The sequence below is a fragment of the Condylura cristata genome, unplaced genomic scaffold, assembly GCF_000260355.1.
Source record: "Condylura cristata isolate star-nosed mole 26May11 unplaced genomic scaffold, ConCri1.0 scaffold00022, whole genome shotgun sequence".
In the NCBI taxonomy this organism is placed as follows: domain Eukaryota; kingdom Metazoa; phylum Chordata; class Mammalia; order Eulipotyphla; family Talpidae; genus Condylura; species Condylura cristata.
Genome location: NW_004567123.1, coordinates 21,455,900 through 21,481,732, shown reverse-complemented (window position 1 = coordinate 21,481,732; position 25,833 = coordinate 21,455,900). Strand labels below are relative to the sequence as shown.

At 53.2% G+C, this 25,833-nt stretch overlaps 1 protein-coding gene across 4 annotated transcripts in view; it reads right to left on the bottom strand.

The window, feature by feature from the left end:
* Nucleotides 1-2,703: 2,703 nt before the first annotated feature.
* Nucleotides 2,704-25,833, bottom strand: part of FAM110A (family with sequence similarity 110, member A) — a 33,927-nt gene continuing 10,797 nt past the window's right edge. The window contains exons 1-3 of one of the 4 annotated variants that reach the window (XM_012728281.1): nucleotides 13,973-14,186; nucleotides 5,062-5,071; nucleotides 2,704-4,189 (exon numbers count right to left, since the gene is read on the bottom strand). In XM_012728281.1, the coding sequence (XP_012583735.1) occupies nucleotides 3,271-4,152 (882 nt within the window). In that variant the 5' untranslated portion in view covers nucleotides 4,153-4,189; nucleotides 5,062-5,071; nucleotides 13,973-14,186 and the 3' untranslated portion in view covers nucleotides 2,704-3,270. Of the gene's footprint in view, nucleotides 4,190-5,061; nucleotides 5,203-13,972; nucleotides 14,187-25,833 lie in introns of those variants that run through there. The other 3 variants (XM_012728280.1, XM_004687328.2, XM_012728278.1) reach the window with 3 other exon arrangements.

Here is a 25,833-nt window from a genome sequence, read left to right as displayed (position 1 = left end):
TGTACATCTCACATGCTCTGTACACACTATTACACACACCATACAGTATGCACTGTGTGGGGTGCTGTAGGTGCTAAATGAGAAGTCAGCTTACTCTGAAAGCTTCCTAGACGGGTATATACCTGATGAAGCAAATCTAGCAAAATACTGAGAATAGCATATCTGATAGGGATAAAAGTGTTTACTATATAACTTTTCAAGTTTGAAATCTTTAATAAAGTATTGGGGGAAATATATGACTGTATTGTCTGAAAAGTAGTAGAATTTTAAAGCCTGAATGGAGTGCTCTGTCTTGGGCCTACAGGGCTCCCACAGCCCTATGCCCTCCAGTGTACGGCCCACCTGGGGTGCAGCTAACACCTTGCTCTCGCCTATGCACCCCCAACCCTACCCTGGAGTCCTGGAGTCAGGGACCTAATTCCTCAGCCAACCCCCACTCTCCCCAGACAGCGAATGTTAGCAGGTCCCTTGAATGCCTCCAGAGCAGAAAAACAGTGCACCAGGGACAGAAATCAGCCCTCTAGCTACTTCTACCTGCTTCCAAAAGGGTAAACTGAGTCCCACAGAGGGACGGGGACTTTTCCCAGGGCTCCGGCACAACTTCAAGGACAGCAGTGAGCAGCCAGGTTGCCTGGCTCCCAAGCCCACGTGTGTATATAATTAGCTGGTGGGAAATGGATCGGGGAGCAGATCTCAACTCACCTAATTAGAGCCTAGGCAGCTGGGGCCAGGCAGCCTCAGGGCTTGGGGCAGCAGCTGCAGACCCCGGAGGGGCACAGGGGCCCCTGCACTCCCAGTGGAGGCAGAACAATAGAGAGGGGCTGTTTCTGATTATCTGCAAGGCTGGGAGGCTGGGGTAAGGATAGAGGGGTTAGAGAGACTCCTAGCTGCTACCCACAGCCCCACGGATGCTCCCGTGGGAGGCTGGAGGCCCAGAATCCTAGCGAACCAGGCAGTTCCTGCTGGAAAAGTCAAATAAGCCTGGCACCTTCCCTACTACCAGGAATCCCTCCCTGGTCTCTTCCTAACGCACGTCTCAGCTTCTGACACAGCTTCTGGGACAGCACAGGTCTCGGGACAGAGCTTGCGGATCAGGCCTGCTCCACATTATGTAACTAACTATTGATGTGCTTGTCGCTTAGCCGCCCATTCCCTCCCCAGAGACTGGGGCAGGGCCAACATCTGTCTTGCCAGCTGCTGAATACCCAGTATTCAGTGACCAGGAGCAAAGGCTGCCAGGATGGAGAAAAGCGAGAAACATGTTAGGAGAAGCAGGGCGCCAGGCTGCTGATTGGGAGCCCAGCAGACCAGGGTGTGGCCCGAGGCTGTAGTGCACACCCGCCCGCCACTGCCCTCCCTGCATGCAGACAGAAAGCGACCCGTGAGAGGTCACCTCAAAGGTTCATTGAGAGGATGCATGCATGTCCGGGCCCAGCAGGTGAACCTCCTCTGGGGATCCTGGGTCTCGCACCCTCTCAGCCACCAGCCCTATGATCCGAATCTCAGTTTCTTCACATGTGAAAGGCACAAAGCCCACTCTGGGTTTCTGGAGAGCTGGCAGGCCCCACAAGGGCAGTGCTGGGCACAGAATCCTGGCCAGTCACACCCTGCAGGGCCTGCCAGACTGTCCCGGTGCCATCACTCCTGTAACAGGGGACCGTGACCAGCTCCTGCACTGTCAAACCTGTGGCAGGTCATCACCCCCCTTGGTACCTTATCTGGGTCATGGGGTGGGGAGGGTAGACTCCACTCCCAGAAGCTGAAAACCATCGTCTTCCATAACCCAATTTCCCCAACAACCCAGGCCCAGCCCAGTGCCCTGGAAACTGGTTGTGGACTATCACACAGCTGGACTGACCTGGAAGTTTGTCAACAGCCCAGTGGAAATTTTCTCTTTATGCTCAAAATAAAACCTCCATCAAACCTGTCACCAGAGCCTCCACGAGAGCTTCCTGTTTCAGAGAGCAGTAGCTAAGACAGCCTTTGGGAGAGGAAGCAGCTCCCAGCCCCTCCCACCCCTAGGGCAGGCAGAGGCCACCCAGGTTTTCAGCCTTTGTGGGCCCAGCCCAGCCCTAGCCGCAGGTACGCTACCAACCAAGGTGGGGGATCCCTAGCAGGTAACTAACCTGAGAGAAATTGGAAGGCGCGGGGCCCTCCCAGTGCCAGCCGCCTTTCCTCCCAACCCAGGCATTGGTGTCATCCAACTTTCCCGCTGAGGCTGAGGGCAGTGGAGACTGGCCTGTCGGGGGCTGCCCCACCTGGTGATGAGGCCGCGCGTTTTGGCCTGGCTACCCAGTATGTCCCTCTTCCTCCAATCTCCCACTTCCTCTGAACTTGAGGGTTCCAAGTTGGCCCGGAGCTTCCTTAGGAACTGGACAGACGCCCCCCGCCCCCACCAAGGCTGGGGAGGGCCCATGCACTTGTCAACTTTCCTCTACAGAGCTCCTTCCTGTTGTCAGGAAAAGACCCCCAGTCCTCCGCCCAGTTCTATTCTCACTCTGTGGCTGGACCCAGTTTCCTCCTCTTCGAAAGAGGGGCAGCTGCCTCCCTGAGGGGTGTCTCAAGCCACTCCGGCCACTCTGACCCCATGCCAGAACAGGTCCTCGGGTGGACAACTACTGGGTTTAAAAGGCGCTACCCCAAATTCCTCCCTCCCTATCCTCCTTAGGAACACAAAACAGTCTGATGGGCCAGTCCTTGAAAAACAAGCATGGGTGTTTATTAACCAAGAGGAGGGCAGTCAGCAGTGCAGGCTGCCAGCCAGTCCCTCCTACAGTCCCCGCTCCTTGGCCACGTTGCCAAAAACCAAGAAGTGGGGTGGGCAGGCCACCCCTCCTTCCCTCAACCCCAGGGTGAGTTCCAGGTAACCAGGGCCCACTGAGCAAGAAAAAAGAAGTCAGCAACTGACAGAGGCCCAGGAAGGAAGAAGGAAGCAGAGCCACAGGGTAGAGGCCCGGGGAGACGACTTGGTCCCTCAACCTCAGTGATAAGGGCTAAGTGCCCAAAATCCCAACCCAAGCAGGGGTACACTCATGTCAAAGCCCCTACGGATGAGGGGGAAGGCAGAGGGCGTCCGAGATCGAGGCAACTTCTCCAGGGTCAGTCTTTGCCAGATGGATGCTGGTCCGGCCTCTGAGCCTTTTCTTCCACACCAAGTTCATACAAGGCAGCAGGCACCCACCCGCCTCAAGCCAGGGGAAAGGCACAGGAGGGCCCAGGAACAGCCTCTCCAAGGTCTGTCTGGGGGTGAAGACCGAATCCAGAGTCGAGCTAGCCCTCAGCTGCTGGGGTCTCCCTTGCCTGCCGCAACCCATACAGCCATTTGATGACACGGGCATTGCGTTCTACCACCGACACACCGTAGGGGACCCGCTCCTGTGCCCGCTCCTCAACAGTGGCAGAGCTACGGTGCGAGCAACCCCCTTCAGAGCTGCCCGGCCCAGCACTGGGTCCAGCCAGGGACACGATGTCTGAGCTGGCCCTCGCCAGGTGGGTCACCCCCAGCCCCTGTGCCTCCTCTGGATCCAGGCCACAAAAGTTAAAAAATCGCTCAAGGTCAGCTGCTGCCCTTGAGAAGCGCTCACTCAGGTCCGACTTGGAGCGTTGCAAACCCGGGGTCCTGGCTGGGCTGGAGGCCGTGGTGGTCCCTGGAGACGGGCAGGGCTGGGCAGGTGAGGCAGGGAGGGGGAGGACATCGACGCGGCGGACTGCAGCAGTACTAGGTGGCGGGCGTGGGGAGGTGGCTGGGGGCGCCTGGTGGGCTCCCTCTGCCCGTCCAGGGGTGTGGCTGACCTCAGCAGGGGACACGGGACTATCACACAGGTTGATGAGGCTGCTAAGGATGTCCAGGTCCAGCTGGGGTCGGCGGCCGGGGCCAGGTAGAGCTCGACGGCTAGGAGTGAGCACCGTGCAGTGAGTCCCAGGGCTGAAGAGTGGCTGCTTGGACAGCAGGGGCTGTACAGGCTCTTGGCGAGTGTTGGCCACATGCAGGCTCTTGACGTACTTGGCTTTGTCAGCCTCCAGGCGCTCCACAGCACTAGGTTTCCGGGCCCCACCATCTGCCGGGCGCCTCAGCAGGTAACCAGGGACCTTAGTTCGCAGGCGAACCGCAGGGGGGTCTCGGGTTCCAGGAGTCAGGGTGTCCACAGGCATGACTGGTACATACCCTGAGGGCTTCGATGTAAGGAGACTGGAGAAAGGAGGAGACTGAGATCAGAAAGAAAGTTGGCAGCTGGACACCAGCAACGGCCGCTGGGAGAAGAAAGGCGAGGGGCAGAGCTTGCTCCCAGACAAAGGCTCCTGCAAAGACTGAAAGAGCCCAAAGGAGCCTCGCTGTTAAGAGGTAAAGGCCACGCCTCTTATTTGCAGGGGCCAGTCAGCAGGCAGAGGCGACCAAAGAAGTGCCTGTGGCTCCACCCACACCCCCACCCTCCTTAGAGGACGGGACCCGAAGAGGCTGAGAAAAAAGGTGCCAAAGACAAGAGCAAAAAAGACAGGACAGACATGCTTTTTAAAGGAAGCAAAGTGGACTCTCAGGCCGTATGCTAGACACCAGGGCTTAGCCTCCATAGTGCTCTCAGCAGCTCCAGTTTGCAGACAGGGAAACAAGCCCAGGAGCAACCACGTTAGGAAGTTAGCCCGCAAGGTGGAGACTGCCCCCGGCCTCCAAGCAGGGAGGTGCTGGTGCAGGGGTCTTGGGGCTAGGCGACCAGAAGCAATACCATGCCTCAACAGGACGGCCCACGGAGAGCCTAGTACCACCTCCACCTCTCATTTGACCTGGCAGGAAGCTGCCCTATGCCAACCACCCGCCCAGACATGCCAGGCCCCAGGCACAGCAGCAGAGCTTGTTGGGGAGGAGTGCAGAAAATCCCCATCCCCGCCCCAGCAGAGTTGAGACACCCGTCAGCTTCCAGTACGGGTCTCCAGCGCCAGGCCCACAGCGAGCCGCAAATGCCTGTCAAGCGGAAACCTCAGCCCTGAGCTATGTTGCCCCAAGTGGAGCTGGAAATGCCCAAGATCACACAGTCCTGCTTGGCAGCATCCAACAGACTTACTGACCTGCCAGCAGCTAGAGGAGGGACACCCACAGGCAGGATGGGTGCACACGTGATCACCTGTGCACCAGGGCCTGGTGTCCCAACATCATGCCACCCCATCGCATTTTCCAAGAAAGGGCTGGGCTCACAAACGCCACCCACCCCAGCCAGCCTGGAAATGGACCAAAAGAGAACCCATAAACCAAGTTCCGAACCTCCTCATCTATAAAACAGGGATAGAGGACTTTATCAAGAGGATCTCCAAAAGGCCTTGTAAATCAGTCCACCTAGATCTGTGTTGCCTTATTATTTTTAAAGATTAGGTTAACTTATTTATGCATACAAGAAACTGGGGTATAGGTCAGAGGTATGGGAAGTGACAGGACCCACCAGAGACAGAGCATAACGGGGGGATTGACTGAAATACACCCCTGAGGGGAGCAGTGGGCGAGACAGGAGAGGGCTGCTGCACCATGTGGGTCACTGGCCTGGCCGGGATTGAACTTGTGCTGCAGTGGCTGCTAAGAGCTTCATAGTGCTGCCTTTAAACCCTTATGCCATGAGGGAGGCCCCCCTCAGTCTTAACTTTAATGAAAATTAAACACTTATTCAGTTCCTGGTTCTCGCTAGCCACATTTCTAGTGCTCAGCAGCCACATGCAGCCAGCAAGGATTACAACATTTCCATGCAGAGTGGAAAAGTTAAATTTTAAGTCTTGCCTAGGCTTCCAGAATTCATGCAGGGAGACCTGGGTTGGGGAAAAAAGATAGCTGGGACATCTATTGTGCCAGACACTTGATACCATCCTCTGCTCTGAATCTCCAAACAGCCCATGAGATGGCTCACTGTCAGCTCATTTTCAGAGATGGAGAAACAAACTCAGAGAGGTGACCGGACTAGGTCCCAGAGCCAATTTACATTGAGACCCCATTTGTTCATCTATTAATTTCATGATAATTTTATTCTTTCCTATTACCACTCCTCTAAAAATACCAGCTCCATGAAAGGCAGGGGATTTTTGTTCACTGCATCTCAATTCAAAATATTGCTCTAGACACATAATCAATTCACTTATTGAATGGTGTACCCATGGGGTGGGGCAGTAAGAAATGGCAAATGGGAATAAACTAGAGAAGGCAGACCCAGGCTACCAAGACGAAATGTGTAGAAGTCCCAGGAGGCTGGAAATTCAAAAGTATGTGCAAAGTCTAGATTCCTACTCTTGGCGTGCCCACTGGTAGTTTTGAAAACATGACAAATGTGGAGCTAACATATCCACCCCCTCCCACACACACACCGGCCCCCAGCCAGGTCGGAGACCTCTATAGAGACCGCACGATGGCACGTTGAGAAGAGAAGCTTGGGCGGTTGGTCCAGAGAGCCAGAGCCACTCCGCGGCCAGGAGATGCAGTAGGTGGGAAAGGAAGGCGTCCTTCGCTCAAGCCGAGCCCCCAGGAGACCTCAGCCCGGAAGGCAGACAGGAAAGGCCGTCTGGCACTGCGCCCCACCCGGCCGCCGCCTCCCAAACCAGTCCGACCCGTCTGGGACCGACCACGGTCCCCTCCCGTCACCCTCCGGGGAGAGAGAGGGAAGGAGGTCAGATGGGCAGGGCCGGGCAGAAGCCCCGCGCTCCCAGCTCAGCCCGGCTGTGGACCCCAGGGCTCCTCCGGCGAGGCAGGGACAGATGCGGGCTGCCCAGCCGCTGCCCGGCGCTGGCACCCGCGCGGGGATCATCGCCAGCAGGCTGCGAGCCTTGCGCCAGCAGCTGCCGCCTCTCTCACAGACTTAATTTCCTTATCTATGAAAAGCAGTTAAAAATAGACCTTCCTGAGCCTGCAGGTCACTGAAAGGGTGGAAGATGAAACAGGCCGGGGACTGAGCACCTGGCCCCGAGCCTGCGCTATCCCCCCCCCCCCGCGGGTTATTTACTTTTTATTATGATTTTGAGGACCCAGCTCCGAAGGGCGCCCACCCCCCAGGGGTCTCTAAGCAAGCCCCATGGGTCTGACGCAGTCCAGAGCCGCGAACAAAGGAGCACAGGACAGAGGCTACCCGGTAAGCTGACCACAACAAACCCTGTCACTGACCGGCAAGAGGAGGCACGGGCTTCCGCAGGGTTCCTCGGTGGGCCTCAAGGTCCCCTGAGGCCTCCTCTCCACATTCAACGACCCACCTACGGGTTTCAAACACCACCCACAAATGGCCTTAAAGCACTGGCCCGGCCCAGGCCCTTCCTGTTGGCGGACCCCAGGCCTGCAGCCCCACCTGGCCCCTTCCACACCGGCTCGCTCGGTATCAACCTCAGGAGGTGGCGGCGGGGAGGAGTTTGTTCCTTGCCGTGCCCCTGCCCTTCCCGGCCTCAGGGTAATTTGGGGGGCGCCCAGTAGGGGAGGAGTCCGAGAGCCCAACAACCGACAGCGGTGTGGCATGCGCCCTAGATGGGCCCTGTCGGGGTCCAGTCGGCCTGACTTTGAAATAAGGGGGCTACCAGCACGATGCCGGTGTGTCACCCAGACAGGAACGCGAGCCCCTGCCAAGCCCCCGCTGTCCCAGGAAGGGCGAGGTGCCTGGGCTGCGCCCCGACCCGAACGGCCACCTCGCTCACACGTACCTGACAGGACCCGCGCCCCGCCGCACTGAGCTCCTCCCGCCAGGCCCACCTGGGGCTCAGGTAACTTGCGCTTGCGCAACTTCCGGCGGCCTGAGGGGAGCAGGTGAACCGCCGGCGCAGGTATTACCCGAAGAGGGAAAAGGAAAGCCTGGCAAGGAGCTGCCAGAACCTAGTCCAAGCGCGCCGCCGGCCGTCCGTCGGCTGGGGCGCGGGCGAGCTTCGCGACTGATTCGCCGACTGATTCGCCTGTTCTAACCGGGAAGCTCTTCCGGGGGCTGGCGCCCGCCCACTGAGCAACTGGACTGGCCACATCCACACCTCTGGCTCACCAAGTCCTCACAGCCCACTCCAGGCTAGGCACATCCAACCCAGAGATGGAAAACCCGAGACCCCCCTCCCTCAGTCACAAGGACTGCCCATTAAGATTCACGTGCCAGCACCAAAAAGTTGTTTTCCTGGTTGTTTAGTCCATTTTGAACTTCCCAAAACCCCCTTCCGACCAAAGGAAAAAGGAGGTTGGGATGGTGAGTTGGCTGCCTGACACTGGCCCAGGAGTCCGACTTGGACACCTTACCTCCAGAACTGGCCCTATCCCGCCTGGCGTCTGGGCAGGCTGCTGGACCTCTCTGGTTCTCTACTCTGCCGGTACAGGACCTAAGGGCCCAAGGGTGCCCACAGAATCTCTGTGCAGCTGTAAACATTAGTAGTCACAGTAACAATAACGATGAAGATTTCATGTGCCAGGCACAGCACTTATTTAAATCTCTCGATGCCCTCTGCACTGGTGAGGAGGCTGCAGCCCTTCCTGCAGGAAGGAATCCTAGGTGGGAGGTGATCCTCTCCGCTGCCAGCTGAAGCATATTAAGTCACTGCAGGTGTCATTTTGATTGGGCCAGTTTCCCTGGGGTCCTGAAGCCCAGAAAAGGAGATGCTCACCTGAGCCCTGGAAAGGCCAAGCAGGCCCAGTTCCAGTTCTATATCTGTGCCTGGTCGGTCTGACTACACACCAGGGCTGGGAGGGGAGATAGGAAGTGACTCAGGGAGCAGCTTTCCTTCCTCCCCTGGGAGTGAGTCAGCCCTGAGGCCTCCTCTAGTCCCTGGAGCCTGATTTTAGAGGGATCATCCCCCTACGGTGACCTGCTGGGTCCCTGCCTCGCCCTCCATTGAGGCAAAAGCTCTTTTATATACATGCACTCACTTAACCTAACCCTCACACCCACCCTGTGAAGTAGTGGTGTCCTTGTTTTACAGTTGAGGCACAGCAGGTGAGGCCACTTGCCTGAGGTCAGATGTTAAAGGGCAAAGCCAGGATTTGAACCAAGGGTCTGGAGTAAGGGAGGGAGTATAGAGTAGACAGTCTCAGGGCTGGGGTCACCAGAGAGCTCCTTAAGAATCTATAGCCTCCCTCTCGGGACCCCAAAGTGAAAAGCAAGTCAGCGTAAGAAGTACTCCCTTGCTATGCTTCTGGTCACCAGTTTTATCAGCCATCAGTGGGGATATGTTTTCCCAACAGAAATCAGACCTCATCACTGCTCTCCTTAAACCCCCTGCGGCATCCCATCACTCTAGAATAAAATCTAAACCCTCCACTCAGCCCGCGGGCCCTCCAGGACCCATCCCTGAACCTCCTCCCCCGTCTCCAACCTTTCCTGCTCCAGCCAGAGTCACTCCTGTCTCAGGGCCTTTGCACCATCTTTCCTTACCTGAAACCACCTCCCTTACCTCCTGCGGTCTGACTTCAAATGTCACCCCACAAAGAGGCCTTCCTGACCGCTGTGAGGCTTCCGCCACCTCTCTCACGGGTTTGCTTTCTTCCAAATATTCTTCACACTCTCATTTTAGACATCCACTTATCACTCACTTCCTATCTCTCCCTCTAGGCTGGAAGCTCCATCACACTCTTCTGTATGTTCTTCCTCCAGGGACCAGGGGCAAGGGAATACCATTGCCCAATGGCAGGGCTAGAGCCAGGCCACTTCAGTGGCCAAGAGCCCTTCAGCACCAAGCCTCCAACAAGCCTGACCCACTCCTTGGCCTCCCCTTACCTGTCCCCCACTTCTCCCATCTCAAGTCAACCCCCACCCCCCACCCAAGATGGGATCCCACCACATCCAGAGAAGCCCTGTTCTTTTCCCCAACACCACGCCCACACCTCTACACGCTGAGCCTGCTGCCTGCACTGCCCTCTTCTACTCCATTCTCCTGGTCACCTCTAGAACCAACTGTTGGGAGTGACCAAAGATTTACTGACAAGGACTGAATTAGGGCGGTAAAGAATTGAGCCTTGCATCCAAGCTTGATAAAATGGTAATAAACTGACCTTGCATCCGGGATGGGACTGAAGGTGATAACGAACTGGGCCCCCCATCCAAGTTTGATAATTAACTGGGCCTAGCATCCCAGGAGATACAGGTGGGAGGAACTGGGCCTAGCATCAGGGGGCACAGTGATGAGTCACCCCTTTGGAATGTGAACCTAGGATCTATATAAGAGACCCTTCCCCCTTATTGAGTTGGCAGTAGCTGCGGACCCCACTCTAGGGGTTCCGTCTCAGCTGATGTCCAGGAGCAATAAACTGCTTGCTCAGCTTTTCTGCCTCCCGCCTTCCTTTCTTGCAGCCGGTCACAGAAGTTGGGACAAAACACCAACCTGTTGGGTTCAAGTTTCTGCTCCACCAGTGATTAGCAAGATTTTTGACTTCTCTAAGTTTCTGCCTCCCCAGCTATGAAACAGGACTGTTAACAGGGCCTCCCTCCCAGCATGAGGCCTGTGCATGACAAATGCCACCAAAATGAAGTGACAGCTATTCAGCCCAACAGAAGCTCCAGGGCCCAGTCTTGATAGAGGCCATCAGCACCCCAGAACATGATCCACTTCAGAGGCCACAAATCTATGGGGTCAGCTAGGAGTACACTCCTGTCTGTTCACGTCCAGGGTGTTCACATGGCCACTCAGCACAGGGAAGAAGCCACACTTCATCCTGCATTAGCAAAATGTAAATCAAAAGCGGAGTGAGACACCCCCCCACGTCCATTAACATGACCACAACAAACAAAAAAATAAGTTTTGGTGAGGGTGTGGAGTACTCTTTTGCCCTGCTGATGGACAGGTAAAACAGTACAGCCACAGGAACAGTGTGGCCATTTGAGAGACTATCAACAGCACTACCAAGATGCAGCAACTCCGCTTCTGGGTATGTGTCCAAAAGAGCCGAAAGCAGGGACTTGAACAGCTATCTGTATGCCCAGTGTCCACTGCAGCATTATTTGCCATGATCAAAAGGTAGAACCAACCCAAGTATCCGCTGACAAGTAAACAAATGTATTTTATATATATATATATATATATATATATATACACACACACACCATGGAATACTTAAGTCTTAAAAAGTAAGGAAATTCGGACATGTGCTATAACATAGATGAGCCCTGAAGACATTCTGCTGTGAAATAGCAGCCCATCAAAATACTATTACACTCCATGAGGTATCTGGAGCAGTCTCAGTCAGACAAATAGACTGGAGGTTGCCTAGGCTGGAGGGAAGGGAGGGCATGGATATGGACAGTTAATGTTTAATAGGCACAGAATTCATTTGGGAAGAACAATACAATTCTGGAACTGGATGGTGATAACAGTTACATAATGCCATGCAACTGTCTGCTTAAAATGTTATTTCAGACATTTTATGGAGACAGGAGTCTGCATGGGTGTCCTCAGTTTGAATGAAGGTGACCCAGTGCAAGTCACTGTCCTCTCCTGTGCTCAGCTGCCTGAAAGGTGAACATAATAATAGCAGTAACAGATTTACTTCACAGAATTGAAGACAATTAAATGAGCTCATACTTGTCCAGTACTTAGCAGACTCAAAAGATGTCACGGGTCTTTATTCTTTGCTGAGGGAGCAGGAGATGTAATGTCTTGTTCATAATTTTCATGACATTCTGCACCACTACCCCACCCCTTCCTCCCACCTGCTTCTCTCTTTCTCTTCAGCAGAAGCCCAGCCCAGACTTGGGTGGAGACAAGGAGGCCCTCACCTGCCCTAGAACAGGATCAGAAAGGCTCCAGGCCGCAGGCAGGGGGTCAGGCAGTAGGGCAGCCCCAGATCAATTTCACCCAGCTGTCGGGGTCAGAGACACCCAGCTGGACAGCGTCCAGGGCCACGCCAGGTCCATGCTATTTCTGGAGTCTCCCCAGACACTCGTGTCCTGGCCTGCCTGAAGTCAGGCCTATACAAACCTCAGGGAGAGGTGAGCAGACTTCAGGAGCAGTATGGGTGCAGACACCTAAAACACCTATTCGGCCCAGCGAAGACCCACCTCCAGCGACTTAGTTTGTACCACATGTTGCAAAATGGGGACGGAAGTTTACAGTGAGACTGAATAAGATACCACATGTAAAGCCTTAGAGAAGGGCCTGGCGCTCAGGATAGGGGAGGAGAGGGTTGGACCAGACTCACAGGCAAGGCCATTCCTGTCTTGGATTGCCTTTAGCCCAGGTCTGAGCTCACTACCATGGTTTACCCTGGTCCGGAGGAGTAAAGAAACTGGCCCAAAGTCACACAGAAAGGCAGCGACAGATCAGGCAGGACAGGCAATGGTCTCATGATTAAATATATATTCTCTCTCTGCTGCCTGTCTCTATATGTAGACATATGTACATACATATGTGCACAGTTTTCCAACCAGGTCTTATAAGCAAATGACTCAAAATTCAAAAGCTGTAAAGGAGATAGAGTTAAAAAACAAACTCCTTCCCACTCCTGTCCTCAGCACCCTTAGTTCCCCTCCCTACAGGCTTCGCTGTGGCCTGGCAGTGGTATGTTCTTCCAGGGAGTTTTAGACTACATATGCCTTTCTATTTTACATATATAACATGCTGTATATACGGTTCATCCTACTCTTTATACTCAATAGGTTGTTCTTCATGTTATATTAATTATAACTGCATTAATGTACTTAATATTAGCATAACTATTGTTCAGTATCTGCTGCCACCTCAATACAAAAGGAGCCGACCAGGCCCTACTGATGGGCTTAGCGCTACCAGTCTCTGCCCATGACAAACCACACACCGTGCTCGCAGAATTTTGCAGAGAAGCCGGGCAGAGAGGGCGCATCTGGAGTTGACACAAAGTGGCTGAATGCGCTCCAGAAGGGGCCAAGCTAATCCGCACCCACATTGCTACTGACATAGCAGTCAATGTTAGCTTCATTATTTTGAATACTGCGATTTTTGGCACCCCTCAGTGCTGTGCTGGAGGCAAGTACCTCACTTGCCTCATCCTAGCCCTCCCTTGCATCACATTCCTGTCAGGGAAGATAATAAATTTGGTAATAAGTGAAATTATGGCACATGAGATGGGGTGAATGCTACTGAGGAAAACAAAATAGGCAAAGGGAATCAGGACATAGAAAGCCAGTGGATAGTTGTTTAAATGAAAGAGTAGAGACTGCATGAAAGATTGCTTACTTTCTGAGTTCCTCTCCCCAGAACCTAAGTAGCTTCTCTTAAAGAGACTCAAAACTCTCCTACGCTCCGATTCTGAGAGGTTAGGACCTAAGACTGAAGCCAAACCAACTGGGAGCCAACGCCAGAGTTGCCAAGTGTGTGTGACTTTGGTAAGGGTCTGAACTTGCTACAGCCTCAGTTTCCCCACCTACAAAGGGACACTACAGCAACCAGGGCGGAAGGACTGTTCCCAGTAGGAAGGACCAGGTCCGGTCCGATGCTCCATGAGGAGGGGTCGTGGCCCTACCCCAACTCCAGAGACATATGGCTTCGGCTGAGGGACTCTCTCGCTCTTTCCCTGGACCTGACTGAGGCAGATTCCCAAGAGTCCCACAGCGACTCCCCGGCCAGAGCCTCTGCTGCGCACCGCATCTAGAATCACAGAAAGATCTGTCCCACACCGTCCTCCCCAGAGGGCAGAGAGGGGCTGCGGGGTAATTCAGAACCCCGCAGGCAGGAGGACCCCAAATCAGCCCTGAGTTCCACCCAAAGCATTCCGGAGAAGGCAAGACAGGAGGGGTGTTGTGGGAACCCTGTCAGGGCTCCACGGGTCCTGTCCCCAGGGCTGAGGAAGTTGAGAAAATGACGACCAGTTGCCCGATCTGCTTCTCCCGGTTTACCTAGACGGGAAAGCGCGAGGGGAGCCGAAAGAGCGCGGCGGGGTTCTCTGCCCGAAGTCGCCCCCCGCCCCCCCCCCCGCGACCCTTGCCTCCCTGAGCCTCGGCAGTCTCATCGGCGACACGGGGCACGGCGCGGCGACGCCCCCAGGCAGACACGGGCTCCGGCCCCTGAGCACCCACACCCTCACCTGGATCCCGCGTTTAGCGAGTCCAGACCGCTCCGGCGCGGGTCTCTCCGGGAGAGGCTGACAGCTCGGACCCGGGCGGGGAACGGCCGCTCCCACCGCGGCTCTGGCGTCCAAGCCCCGCGGGGGCACCCGCCAGGACCTCTTCGGAGCTGCCCTCGCACCCGAGCGGAGTGGGGGGACCTCACGGTCCCAAGGCCCCCAGAGGAGCGACGGATCCCGGGCGCAAAGGAAGGGGAAGCGAGCACGCCGCTTCTACCCCCACCCTGCTTCAGGGATGGTTTGCCCCGGACGTCCTGATTGGCTCCTCGCTTCCGTTCGAACGCCGCGCCGGGGTTGCCTAGCGACCGCTAAGCTTCAGCCGGACGCTCGAACGCCGAGCTCGAGCTCCAGCCCAGCCCCGCCCCGCCCGCCTCACGTTCTTCCGGCGGCCGCTGGAGTCCGGGCGGCTACTACTGTCCCTGGCTCAGTCGGGACTTGCTCCTGGTGCCCAGCTAGACGAGCACCACTTAGGGTCCCCGGACTGGTTCTTAACCCCCACTTTGCAGCCAACTCGCTTTGTGAACCCAGGCCAAGCCTTTCTCTTTCTGCCCCCCTTACTGACGAGGGCGCAGTTTTAAAGTGGGTATACCCCGCAGTCCCGAGATCTACTGAGGAAATGACGAAAACAAATTAATACAGCCTAGCGTTATTTATCATAACAAAAATACTGGCAGTGACTTCAGTGCCCAGTGAAAGGGTTGGTTACATAAACCCATCCTGCGGAAGAGCTAAGTTTGAGCTTTTCACATGCCAGGTAGCTTTCTGGGGCATAATTCTTGTCAGTGCTCACAGCTTAACTCTTGAGATAAGTACCTTTAATTATCCCCACTTTCTGATGAGTAACATTATGCCGTCATTAAAAATGACGTAGTTAAAAGATTTAAATTATGGGAGAAAGGCTAAGAAAGTTTGTTTTCATGTATGTATGTTTCAGCATTATGTGCAGTAGAAATGTGTATTAAATACATAATCATAACATCACATGTATACATTTATATTTTGTGGATTTCCCAAGTGTTCAACAGTTAAACAAACAGTTTAAGAAAAAAATTTTTTAGCAGAGAATTAGAATAAACTAAGGGCCCTTCAAAATAAGAAAATTTACAGCAGTGAGCCATCGTTTGGGCCTGGAACATTGCTCACTTGGAGCCGGCCTCTATTTTGTATTCCAGCCAGTGTCTCATTCTTTGGCTGGATGCCAGAGCCTGAGCACTTACTGTCTGCATAGCCCGGGTAAAAAGGGGAAGGACTAATATGTCGATGGCTGGCATTCTGGCCGGGGTACACCATGAAGCTAGAACAGATACTATCATAAATAGGGAGGCTGGCAGTCTCTGGAGGACCAGCTAACCACCCTGTCCTCTGCTAGATTGTGCTGGAGGCTTTACACACATTCTCACTTGACTGCGTTACTATCTAAAGAGAGTCTATTATTCCCATTGATGAAAGAGAAAACTAAGGTTTGTCCACCAGGAGTCTGAAACATTGTTTATTCCCATGGAAAAGTGAAAGACTGGTTTGGCAGGAGCAGTGAGGAAATACAAGGAGGATCCTGTGATCCTGAAAAAGAAAACTGAGCAGGGTCAGATCCAGACTTTGCACTTCTGGGACTTACATAATTTAGGAAGACTTCTGTAAGAACAGAACTATAAGTTAGGCAATAAAGTCATTATATTGGTTAGAGAACTACAATACATGGCAAATTCTGCAAATATTAAAATCCAAAAAACCAGTTTTCATTAATAACCTGTGAAAGACTGTTTCTGACTATATAAACATTTCTAAGCTCTCCTCTACAACCATGAACTGCTGGTATTGGGCCCATGGGCCCATTCACAGGTTTGGAGAAAAGACTTCTGACTCCCTACACTTCCATGCTACAGCACCAGTTAAATCAGCTCAGTGTGCTAGGTAGGGGTATTTCTGGAAACCACTCCTATACCAGATCAGTTGCTAGTAATTTATTCCCATTATTGCCTGGAAGCAGCATAAGTGAAACCACTACCCCTGACTAAATGCAAAGGTCCTCTAAGCCAGAGGGGCAAACTGTCACATTCACGCCAACATCATCTGATACAAGGGAAAGCGGGAATGGAAGGAAATGGTTTGAACAGATTAAAATACCTTATTCTGGCAAATTTCACGCAAGCATTTGATCACGTGGCCGCACTGTCTGGGCTCCCTCCAGACCTTGGCTTCCCATCACTAAAACGGGAATGACAGCAATGGTGCTGAGGTGGATTCTTCTCAGAGCCCCACACCTTCAATCAGGGGCTGGGAGATAACCTGAGATGCCTGGATAAAGGCCCTGCTGACCCTTTCATCTTCAAAGCTTTGTTTTCAAAGTGGAAAACAACCCAACACAAAACCCTGAGCTGCATTCCCAGATTAAAAAAATTAAGAGAAACAGGGCCTGTAGGACTTCCCCAGGATTCCCAACCGGGCCACGCAAAAAGATCATTTGGGCACACGCATATCCTAGAACCCTGAGCATCTTCCATACACCAGTAGCACATTGGTGATGCTCCCTACTTTAAGTGTTTGTTAAGTATCCAGTGCCAATTCTGAAGGATTGAAAGCACCCCAATTCTTCTCCCTGCCCCACCGTGTGGAAATCAAAGGACAACCTTAAGAATAAGACACTGGACACACTGTTAGTGTGTGCGAGCTGGCCCCTCCTGTGGCCTTCTCCTGACCCAGCAGGTGAGCAGCAGTTAACACCTTGCCCCATGGGCAGGTCTGTGGCTGCTTCAGTGCACCCTGACTTGGCTGGCACAGCTTTCTCCACTCAGCTCGAAACCAAGATGAAATCAGCCTGTGCTAGCAGCAAACAGTGTGCTGTGCACCTGCTGGCTAGATTTGGCTTTGTTTCGTTTCATTTAGAGGCCACTTTCTCCAAGTGCTAGATGAGCTCGAAGAGGGTTGTGGAAGAATTCAGAGATGTAGAGGTTCCAAGTAAAGTGAAATTTATTGAAAGGGAGGAAAGGACAGGTGTCAAATTGACAACCTGCCCCAGGGCCAGAGTGCAGCTTGCTTTTATATCTCAGCGTCCCTTGCATTTCCAGCACTGGGTTAGCAAGTACTTTTGTCCTCAGGAAAAAAAAAAAAAGCAAAAAAAAGCTTGTAAAGGCTGTGGGATAGGAAATATTGCAGGTGGTGGAAATGTTGGTATGGACACCAGCTCACGGGCAACACCGCGAGCGATGAGGGCTGGTGGGGGCCATCAGTTTCCAGGGAACACTGCTGGTGGTTAGTGGGGTGCCAGCCTGGATGCAGTTTTATTTTTAAAGTTTAACTGAACTATCACTTGCATCTGAATTTTTCTGGTTCGTTTCGTTTCATTTATGGGGAATTTTCTCTATTGACTTGCATCTGAACTTCTCTAGAAGTGATGGCTACTAGGTTGACTGGGGGCCAGGGGAGGGAGGAAAACTTTATAGAAAATATCTATTGTCTTCCGTCCAAACCCTCGAAAGTCTCCCTGACAAGCTCTGAATACCACGATCGTTGTGATCTGAACCACCTTGTCAGCCTCATCTCTCTATTACCCAACCCCACTCAACCACTGGCCCTCAAGTATCTTCTCAAATATCCCTAAGCACTTTCAGGCCCCAGGACCTTTGAACATGCTCTCTCCTGTCTGGATGCTCTTCTCCAGTCACACAGATGCCCTCTCAACATCTTCACCTCTTTCGGGTCTGCTCAAATGCTGTTCCCTCTAAATCTCCCATCCTCCCCCTATCATTCACATCCACCTTTCTAGCCTCCAACCCTCCTGACATTTGGTATATTCCTATGTTTGTCTCTTGTCTGTCTCCCCAACAACTCCCTGAACTGCCTGGAGGCAGGATCCACACTTCTCTTGCCCATTTTTCCTGCAATTAGTTTCACAGTGCACACCACCACAGGAGAGATTCTAATCAATCTGGTCAAAAATACCTTTCTCTTTCCTTATTCCACTGTTCCCAAACAGATTCACCCCTCAAAACCTAATGTTTTACAACAGTTACTAAACAGCCCACAAAATTGGTGGAAACCCTTATCTGCAGATGGTGGGTCTCCAGAATATAACTGAGTTCACTTCCTCCTCTGCTCCAGAGTCCCCACTAGAGAACAACGACCAGCCAGCCCTGAGGCAGGAACTGTCCCCCTGCCTTTAGGTTCCACAGGGCATTCCTCTCAAGCCACCTAGAGCCTCCTAGGGTCACAGCCCAACCTGAGGACAGGCTCATTGACTCCGCCACACTGCTGGTCACCCCTCCCCCAGCCAGGCAGCAAGGCCCTGGGCAGGGCTCTTTTTCTGAGGTTCAATGCCTCTCTGGAAGGAATACTCAGGGAGGTGCCCCCAAAATATGACCCAAGGACAGGTTTTGGGTTTGACCTTAGAAAGGATGTGATTCTAAACCAAGCAGGATCAGAGCAATCACAAAGCCCAAGAAGCAATTTCCCACACCTGAAGATAGTAGGAACCCACTCCCCACCCCCGACCCCCAGGTAAAGCATGCAGCCAGGCATGTGTGGCTGAGAGATGCAGTGGGGAGCTCAGCTCAGAAGCGCCCAGAGAGCCCACCTTCGGCTCCCCACCCCAGCAGTATCCAGGTGCTTGGAGTTGTGGCCTATTCCCCCCACCACCCTCCAGTGCCCACCTGGAGTCCTCTTCCTGCATTTTCTCCTCCTGGCTCCCTCTGCAGCTGAGCTGAGGGCCCTTTTCCACATTTCCTCCCCTCCCAGTCTCTCCCATCACCTCCATCATCTGCATCTGTTCACTGACAGGGCCACGCTCCGCCTGCACAGAGTGCAGGGGGTAGGGGGACAGGCCTGCTCCCGCTTGCCTCCTCGCCCCGAGGCCCAGTCCCGGCTACTGCAGGCCTGCCCTAAGTGCTTGAGAACCTAACTGAGAAAGGGCCTGCTGACTCACTCCCCAAGCCCCGTGTCCCTCCTCCCCCAGGGGCTTTCAGAGGGCTGACTGGAGCCCCCCCGCCCCCCCCCAGGACTGGCATTCAAGTGCTCGTGCCACACCTTTCTGGCTGTGGATTCTGGAAAGAGGCGCCACCTTTCTGAGCCACATCTCTCCCACTGCCAACCTTGAGTGGTGACCCTGCTTCCTCTGGATGTTATGAACTACCAGTGTGCACGAGTTTGGCCCAGGTAAGTGGCCGACAAGTGTTATGGCTGCTGTCACTACTAGTTGTTGTGGTTCCCCTAAAGTTTCTGGTTTGACTCCTGGGCTGCCCCATCAGAGTAAAGATCCACCTATGGGCAGATCAGTCCTGACCTCTCTTCTGTTGAGTTTGGGGGGAGGGTTGTTTTCAACCTCCCATACCACTGAAGGGCAGCCCTGCCCCCCAAGAAGTTCAGAATAGGTCTCCCAAAGATGTGTCACGTCGGTATGTGGTTTATTTTGAGCTGCGTTCAGTCAAGCCCAGCGGATTCACAGGAAACTCTGACCACTCCTTCAACTACCTAGAAGAAGGGAAATTGGGGCTGTAACCCATTGTTAGGACTTTCCCCAGCTTTCACCTATCAGAAGAACTGATCTGCAAAAGAGCTAACATCCAGTTACAGAGCACCTGGCCTCCCCAGGGCCACCCCCCACCCCCCCCACCCCGCCTCTCACTCCAAGCCCCAGGTCCCTAGGCCACTCTTTAGCTCAGGATAACCACCCTCGGTTTGCCCCACTGGCATTAGAATTCACTCTCGTGGGTTCTGCACCTGTATGTAATTAAATTGATTCTTTTCTCTTATTACCCTGTGTGATGTTAATTTGATTGTGCCAATCCATAAGAAAGAAAAAAGCGGGGTGCAGGGAAATGTCCTCTGTTCAGATACCAGCAAGGGGCAAGTAAAACTAACCCCCCCCCATAGGCAACTGGGGCTCCCCCTCTACCACTGCAGAGCTCCAAGTCCCAGGCCAGTGTGCCCCTTGCAGGGTGCAGGGTTCTGTCAGGTGAATGGAGGCAGCTACGGCACCCAGGAGCCAGGGCACACGCTCTTGGGGAGCGTGAGACTGGAGCTCGAGGGGTCACTGTCAGCACTGAGCTGACACTAGCTAGCGCTAGCTTTCCTCTTGCTTTTGGGTCTTTGTTCTTCTGGGTGCTACATTTTCTGCCTCGACATTCAGGAGCTGACCGCAGAAAGGACTCGAGTGCCCCATTCCTGCCCCGCAGACCTCACTTTTCACCTTCTACTGGTGTGGTTTAATATTTACTTCCTCAAAAGATATTTTGGGCTTCTGGTCTGTGCCTATCAGGAAGAGATGGAAACGCAGAAGTACATTCTACTGAAGGAGAGAGAACACAGATGAGGTAGTGAAGCAAGAAGTGAAAGATGTTATAAATAGGAATCGAGCAGAGGAAAGACAGGACTGCTTTACATAGGCAGTGTTTTGCAGCCACCCAGGCTGGGTAAGTTTATCTTCAGTTCTTGCAAACAATTTTGGAGCCCGCAGTAAAATTTTTACAGGACTTTAATGCTGAACCTGGGGACAGGCCAACTTTGTCTCTCAATATTTCTCTGGATGGGGCCTTTCTGGTGGTGCAAGGGATTGAATCTCAGCACTCTGAAGTTACCCGCAGCCAACACAGCAAGAGTTCAAGCCTCAAGCCAGGACGCTGACCCACATGGCGCAGCAGACCTCTCCTGTCTCCCCCACTTCTCCCCCTCAGCAGAGTATTTCAGTCAATCGGCCTGTTCTGCTCCCCTCTCTACCTGCTGAATCTTCTCACCCACCCCCGCACCTCTGGCCTGCGCCCCAGGTTTTATATGCGTAAAGCTTTAAGAAAATACATCTCTCTCTTCTTCTCATCTGCCCTCTTTGTAGCATCCAACCCACACAGTGACTCTGCTCTTATATCCCCTCTCACTCGTGTCCTCATTTACATATGCGCATGCCCTGTGCTCCCTGGGCCCAGATGTCTATAATTACAGGTGCTTTCCAGACCACAGGTGCTGGTCATAGAGGCTAATGGCGGGAGGGCTGAAGCCTGGTAACTTCACGTGCTTAGGGAGGTTTCTCCTTGAGGGGTAAGCAAAGGCAGTTACGTAGGAATCTACTGGAAGGCATGTACAAAGGTCCTGAGGCAAAAATGAGGTGTGTGTAGAGCCAGCATGCACAGGGCAGGTTCACGGTCCATTCGGACAGATGGGTAGAGCCCTCAGGGGCCCTTGGGAGACCTCGGGGTGTTCTGGGCACTAATGCTCGTGGGGAACTGTGCAGTGCGCAGGCACACCAAGCAGGGAAGCTGGTGGCCTTGGAACAGGCTGGGCTGTCAGGGATGCTGGAGCCAGGCAGGCCACGGAGCCTCCCAGTCCCCCACGCTCTTTACACTCTTTCTCTGGGCTTCTGGAGTTCTCGCTCATGTCGTCTCCTGGCCTCGCCTCTTCCTCCCTGTCCCCCCGTCTGCTCGTCCTCTCCTCCCTGCCCCACCGCTGCTGCTTCTCGCCGCCTCTAGGCCCAGGTGTGCCCACTCACACACGCCCACACCCCGGCCCCACGTGTCTGTGCCCGCTTCTGCGTAAACACCATCGGGCCGCAGGTGATGGCCACAGAGGCCGGTGGCGTAAACAACCTGGTTAATTCACTTACCCGGCAGTGTATGTGAGCCAAAAAGCCAGTGACCTGACTAGAAGGACAGGAAGATATTGCTGTTAAATTGCTGAACATCTGGAGCCCACGTGGGGGGAGTTTAGATTTCAAAGATGAAAAGCTGCCCTTTGTAGTCTAGATCAACAATTCTGGGGTCAGCCTGACCAGAAAGTTCCTGAAACTCTGGACTTTCACTTCCCTCATATTTGACGGGAGAAACAATCTCACCTACATTGTCAGAGGCTGCATCAAGCCTACGAGACGATGCTAGTGAAGCCCGCAGCGCAGGCCGGGCCAGAGCGACACCCAGAGACTCCAGAGACACTGGCCAGACCACCTCGAGTCCTGGCAGGGAGTGACCTGCTCCTGGTGTCAGCCCAGAAGCAGAGCTTCCAGCCAGCTCCTGGCGTCAGGGACACCCCGGAGACAGAGGGAGGCAGGGGAGGGCCAGGCAGGCCTGAATATCCCCCCAGCAGAGTCCCGTCAGTTCTCCACCCACAAAGCCTCCGTCAGGCCCCAGCAGTGGGACGTCTGTCCTCCCCGTCCCCCCTCTGCTCTTGTGCCCTGTTATAGCCACTCTCTGCTCTTCACACCACTGAGCTGTTTTCTATTTCTGTAGCTTTGCCTTCCCTGGAATATCCTGTCAATGTGCCCAACTGCTTTCACATGTAGACTAGAATTTAACAATATTGTTTAGCTCCTAGTCCATTATCTTTTTTCTGAAAAGTGACACTGCATTTCTACTTACCGAGGTAGTGTGACATTTCTTCCTACATTAAATATGTTCAAGTAAAGGTGAGTAAATTCACATCAACAGTAGGTCACTAATAGACCAGGTGGGTCCAGGGTATGGCAACAACTAATAAAAGTGGGACACATGGTACTTGCCACCCAGCCCCACCTCTGCCTGTGACATATGGGGAAACCAAGGACCAGAAAGGGGAGGTGACCTGGCCTGGCTCACACAGAGCAGGTGGCAGAAGCGGACGCTGCCTGGGACAGATGGTGGAGGCTGGGAGGGGGCTGGGCTGCCTTAGGCTGGGGGACTCGCCCCTCCCCAAATCTGCTGCCTGAGCTGGCAGAGTTGTACAAGGTCAAAGGCTGGGCTTGACAGGTGGGAATTTGCAGGGAAAGAGGGTTCTGAGAGTAAGGAGTCTTTGTCCTCCAACCCCAGATGGTAGGGCCCAGGCCAGAGGGGGGAGAGGGTGTGGGAGCCCCAGCGAATAGAGAGGTCATAGCCGAGAGAAAGGACCTTTGTGGAAATGTAACACCCGAGACCCTCCATCCAAAAGGCTGCGCAGACCTTTCCAGCTTTCCACTGGGCCCCTCCACTCCACGTGCAAATCAGATGCAAATCAGATGCAAATCAGCCTGCTTGCCCAGTGGAGCCCCACTTGTCCACAACCCGAAAGAAGGCCAACCTGGCTGGAGCAGACCAGGAGAGGGGGGAGGGGAGGTCTGGTGTGATGGGAAGGTCCTGTGAGGACAGCTGAGCAGGCTGGAGGGCTCTGAGCAGAGAGGGGCAGGCTCTGACTGAGCCTTGGCAGCTTCCTGGGGCTGAACGTGGATGCGGGGAGGAAGGACTGAAGCAAGACAGCCAATGAAGAGACCACTGCAGCCGTCCAGGCAGGATGCGAAGGAGGCTGGACAAGGAGGGTGGCACTGCAGGGGGACAGAGTCTTTTCTGGATGGAGCAGCATCTGCTGAGGGATCACGTGGGCTTGTGGAGGGGAAAGGGTAGTAGCTCCATTTCAGGGGCCGTGCTCTGCTCTGTGTCCGCAGCACATGCAACAGAGTTTATCCCAGTCGGCAGCTTCTTCTCGAAGATCAAATAAAGGATGAAAGCATCCTTTTGCTAGCCACACTGGTTTGGGTTGTTTTATTTCCACATCTGTCAGAAGGCGACCTCTGGTGGCTTATTGTTGGAACTGCAACCCTCAGGTTGAGGACCTAGGTAGTAGGGGAAACTTGGGGGGGGGTAAAGTCAGAGACTGCACCCCACCCTCACCCTCTTTACAGATGAGGATACAGAGGGGCACCTGGTTTGAGGTCTGGTCTCCATCTCCCTGGGCACACCTTTTGGTCTCTCAACTACTGCTTTACAGAGGCAAAAAGATCTTTCCAGAATTTCCCACCCTCACTCTCCTTTAGGATACGGGGCTTCAACCATGGCACCCCTCCATTCCTATTGAAAAGAGCAGGCTCGGCCCTCCCTGGTGGTGCAGCGGGTTAGGACACAGCACTGTAAGTGAGCTGCAGCTACCTCGGTGCGGGTTCCATCCCCAGCCCCGGACCCTGGAGGTGATCCACAGGGTGCAGCAGACTTCTCCTGACCCGCTCACTGCTCCCTCAGCAATGTACTTCGTGTTAAAAAATAATAGTAATAATAAAGAAAAGAAAGAGCAGGCTCTAAATGGAGCCGTTTGTGCCAAGCACCACCAAGACTCACTGCAATTTGAGTCACTCCCAAAGGTGAAATTTTAAACCAAAAGTCCAGTTTCCCGGTCAATGCTAACATAATCTGCTAATAAGGAGACACCTCTGCCTTCCCCCTTCAGGCTTTGCCTGAAATTATCTCTTATCTTTTGCTCATAACCGTGAGCCACTCACTTTGCAACTATAAAGCCTTCTGCCACCTGATGCTAAGTCGCTGAGCAAAGTCAGCTGCAGCTTCAAATTCACTCAGAGGAATTCTGATTTTTTACACTATGCAGTGTTTGCTGGCCTGTCACCTCCCAGGTTTAGGCATTTCCAACTCTCCAGATTAGCCCACACCACCCACACTTAAGTTGGAAGGGAAATCTGACGGTGCTAAATCAGACACCCCAAGCTTCTCTGAGCTGGTCCCCAGCTCTAGCAGGCAGAGTGCATTGAGCTAAGAGCAATGAGATCCCCTGAGGCTGAGGAGAAGGCTCTGGTCCTGCCCGAGCCCCTCCCTGTCCTACCTGATGTCCTCGACTTCTGCCCTTTTTGTAATCAGAAGAGCAATCTCTGATCCTCCTTTTATGGCCTAGAAGAATGTTGTTTGGTGGGGTGGGGGCCTCTTCACTGAAAGTTATCAGACAGTATGTCCTCTCTACCTAAAAACCTCTTCTTGCTTGTCACCTAAAATCCCCTCCCTCCTTGACACCCCAGGTTCCTAAACACCGCACAAGCACCCCCAGTCCTCTCCACTGTTCTTTAGACTGTGCAACGATGTGACTTCTCAAAACGTAGGTTATTGAATTTTGACCTTTTCTCCTACTACTCTTTAATGTTTATTTGTTCCTGCATCCAGCCTTAGAAGAACTCAAATGGGGCGTGCTTCCCCTACACCCCAATACCTGTGCCATTCCCATCGTCTTTCACTCCTAGATCTTGTCCCAAGGCACCCTGCATGGGCCTGGCTGTGAGCCACCCCTCTCTCTCTCTTTCTCTCTCTTTTTGTCTCTCTCTCTCTCTCTCTCTCTCTCTCTCTCTCACACACACACACACACACACACACACACTCTCTCTCTCTCTCTCTCTCTCTCTCTCTCACTCCTGAAAAGCAACTCCCTACCCAGCCACCCCAGCTTAGGTAAAAACTTGAACTTTATCCCTACTTAGGGCAGGTCTTAGGTTTCTACCTTAATCTGTGTATCCTGAATAGCAATTCTTTGATTCCAAAGAAATGCTTTATCTTTTTAAAGGTCTGATTTTTTTTTTTTTACGTTCTTCCTGTCATAAGTGGGTCCAGCAGGAATCTCACCCTCATAGACCAGCATCCCCTGGAAATGGGGGATTCTGATTCAGAATACAGTAATCCAGGATGTTCTTAAAGAAAATTCTGAGATTCCTCAGACGTAGACTCTGTTAGAATTGCCTTCAGCTGTTTGTAAGTAACCTGAACCATGACCTTCCCCTTCTCCTTAAAATAACAAGGAAGGAACTAGGGAAGGAAAAAGTCTTCTACCCCTAGCTAGATCAATCTTACTAACCAACTAGCCTGGACATTTGATGATGCAATTAAAAGGAAATTAAAAACATGACTCTTTAATTGTGACCGTTGTTTGTGTCTTCCAGAAAGCCATGGCAATCTAAACTGGGACCAATACTAATCTAAGAATGTTTACCCCCCTAACTCAATCAATAAAAATACCCTCTATCACACACACACACACACACAATACCAAAGCTCCCCCCCCCCCCCAAAAAAAAAAAAAAAAAGAATGTTTGCCCTTCTTGCAGGAGGCCTGGCCCCTGGAAAAAAGATTGC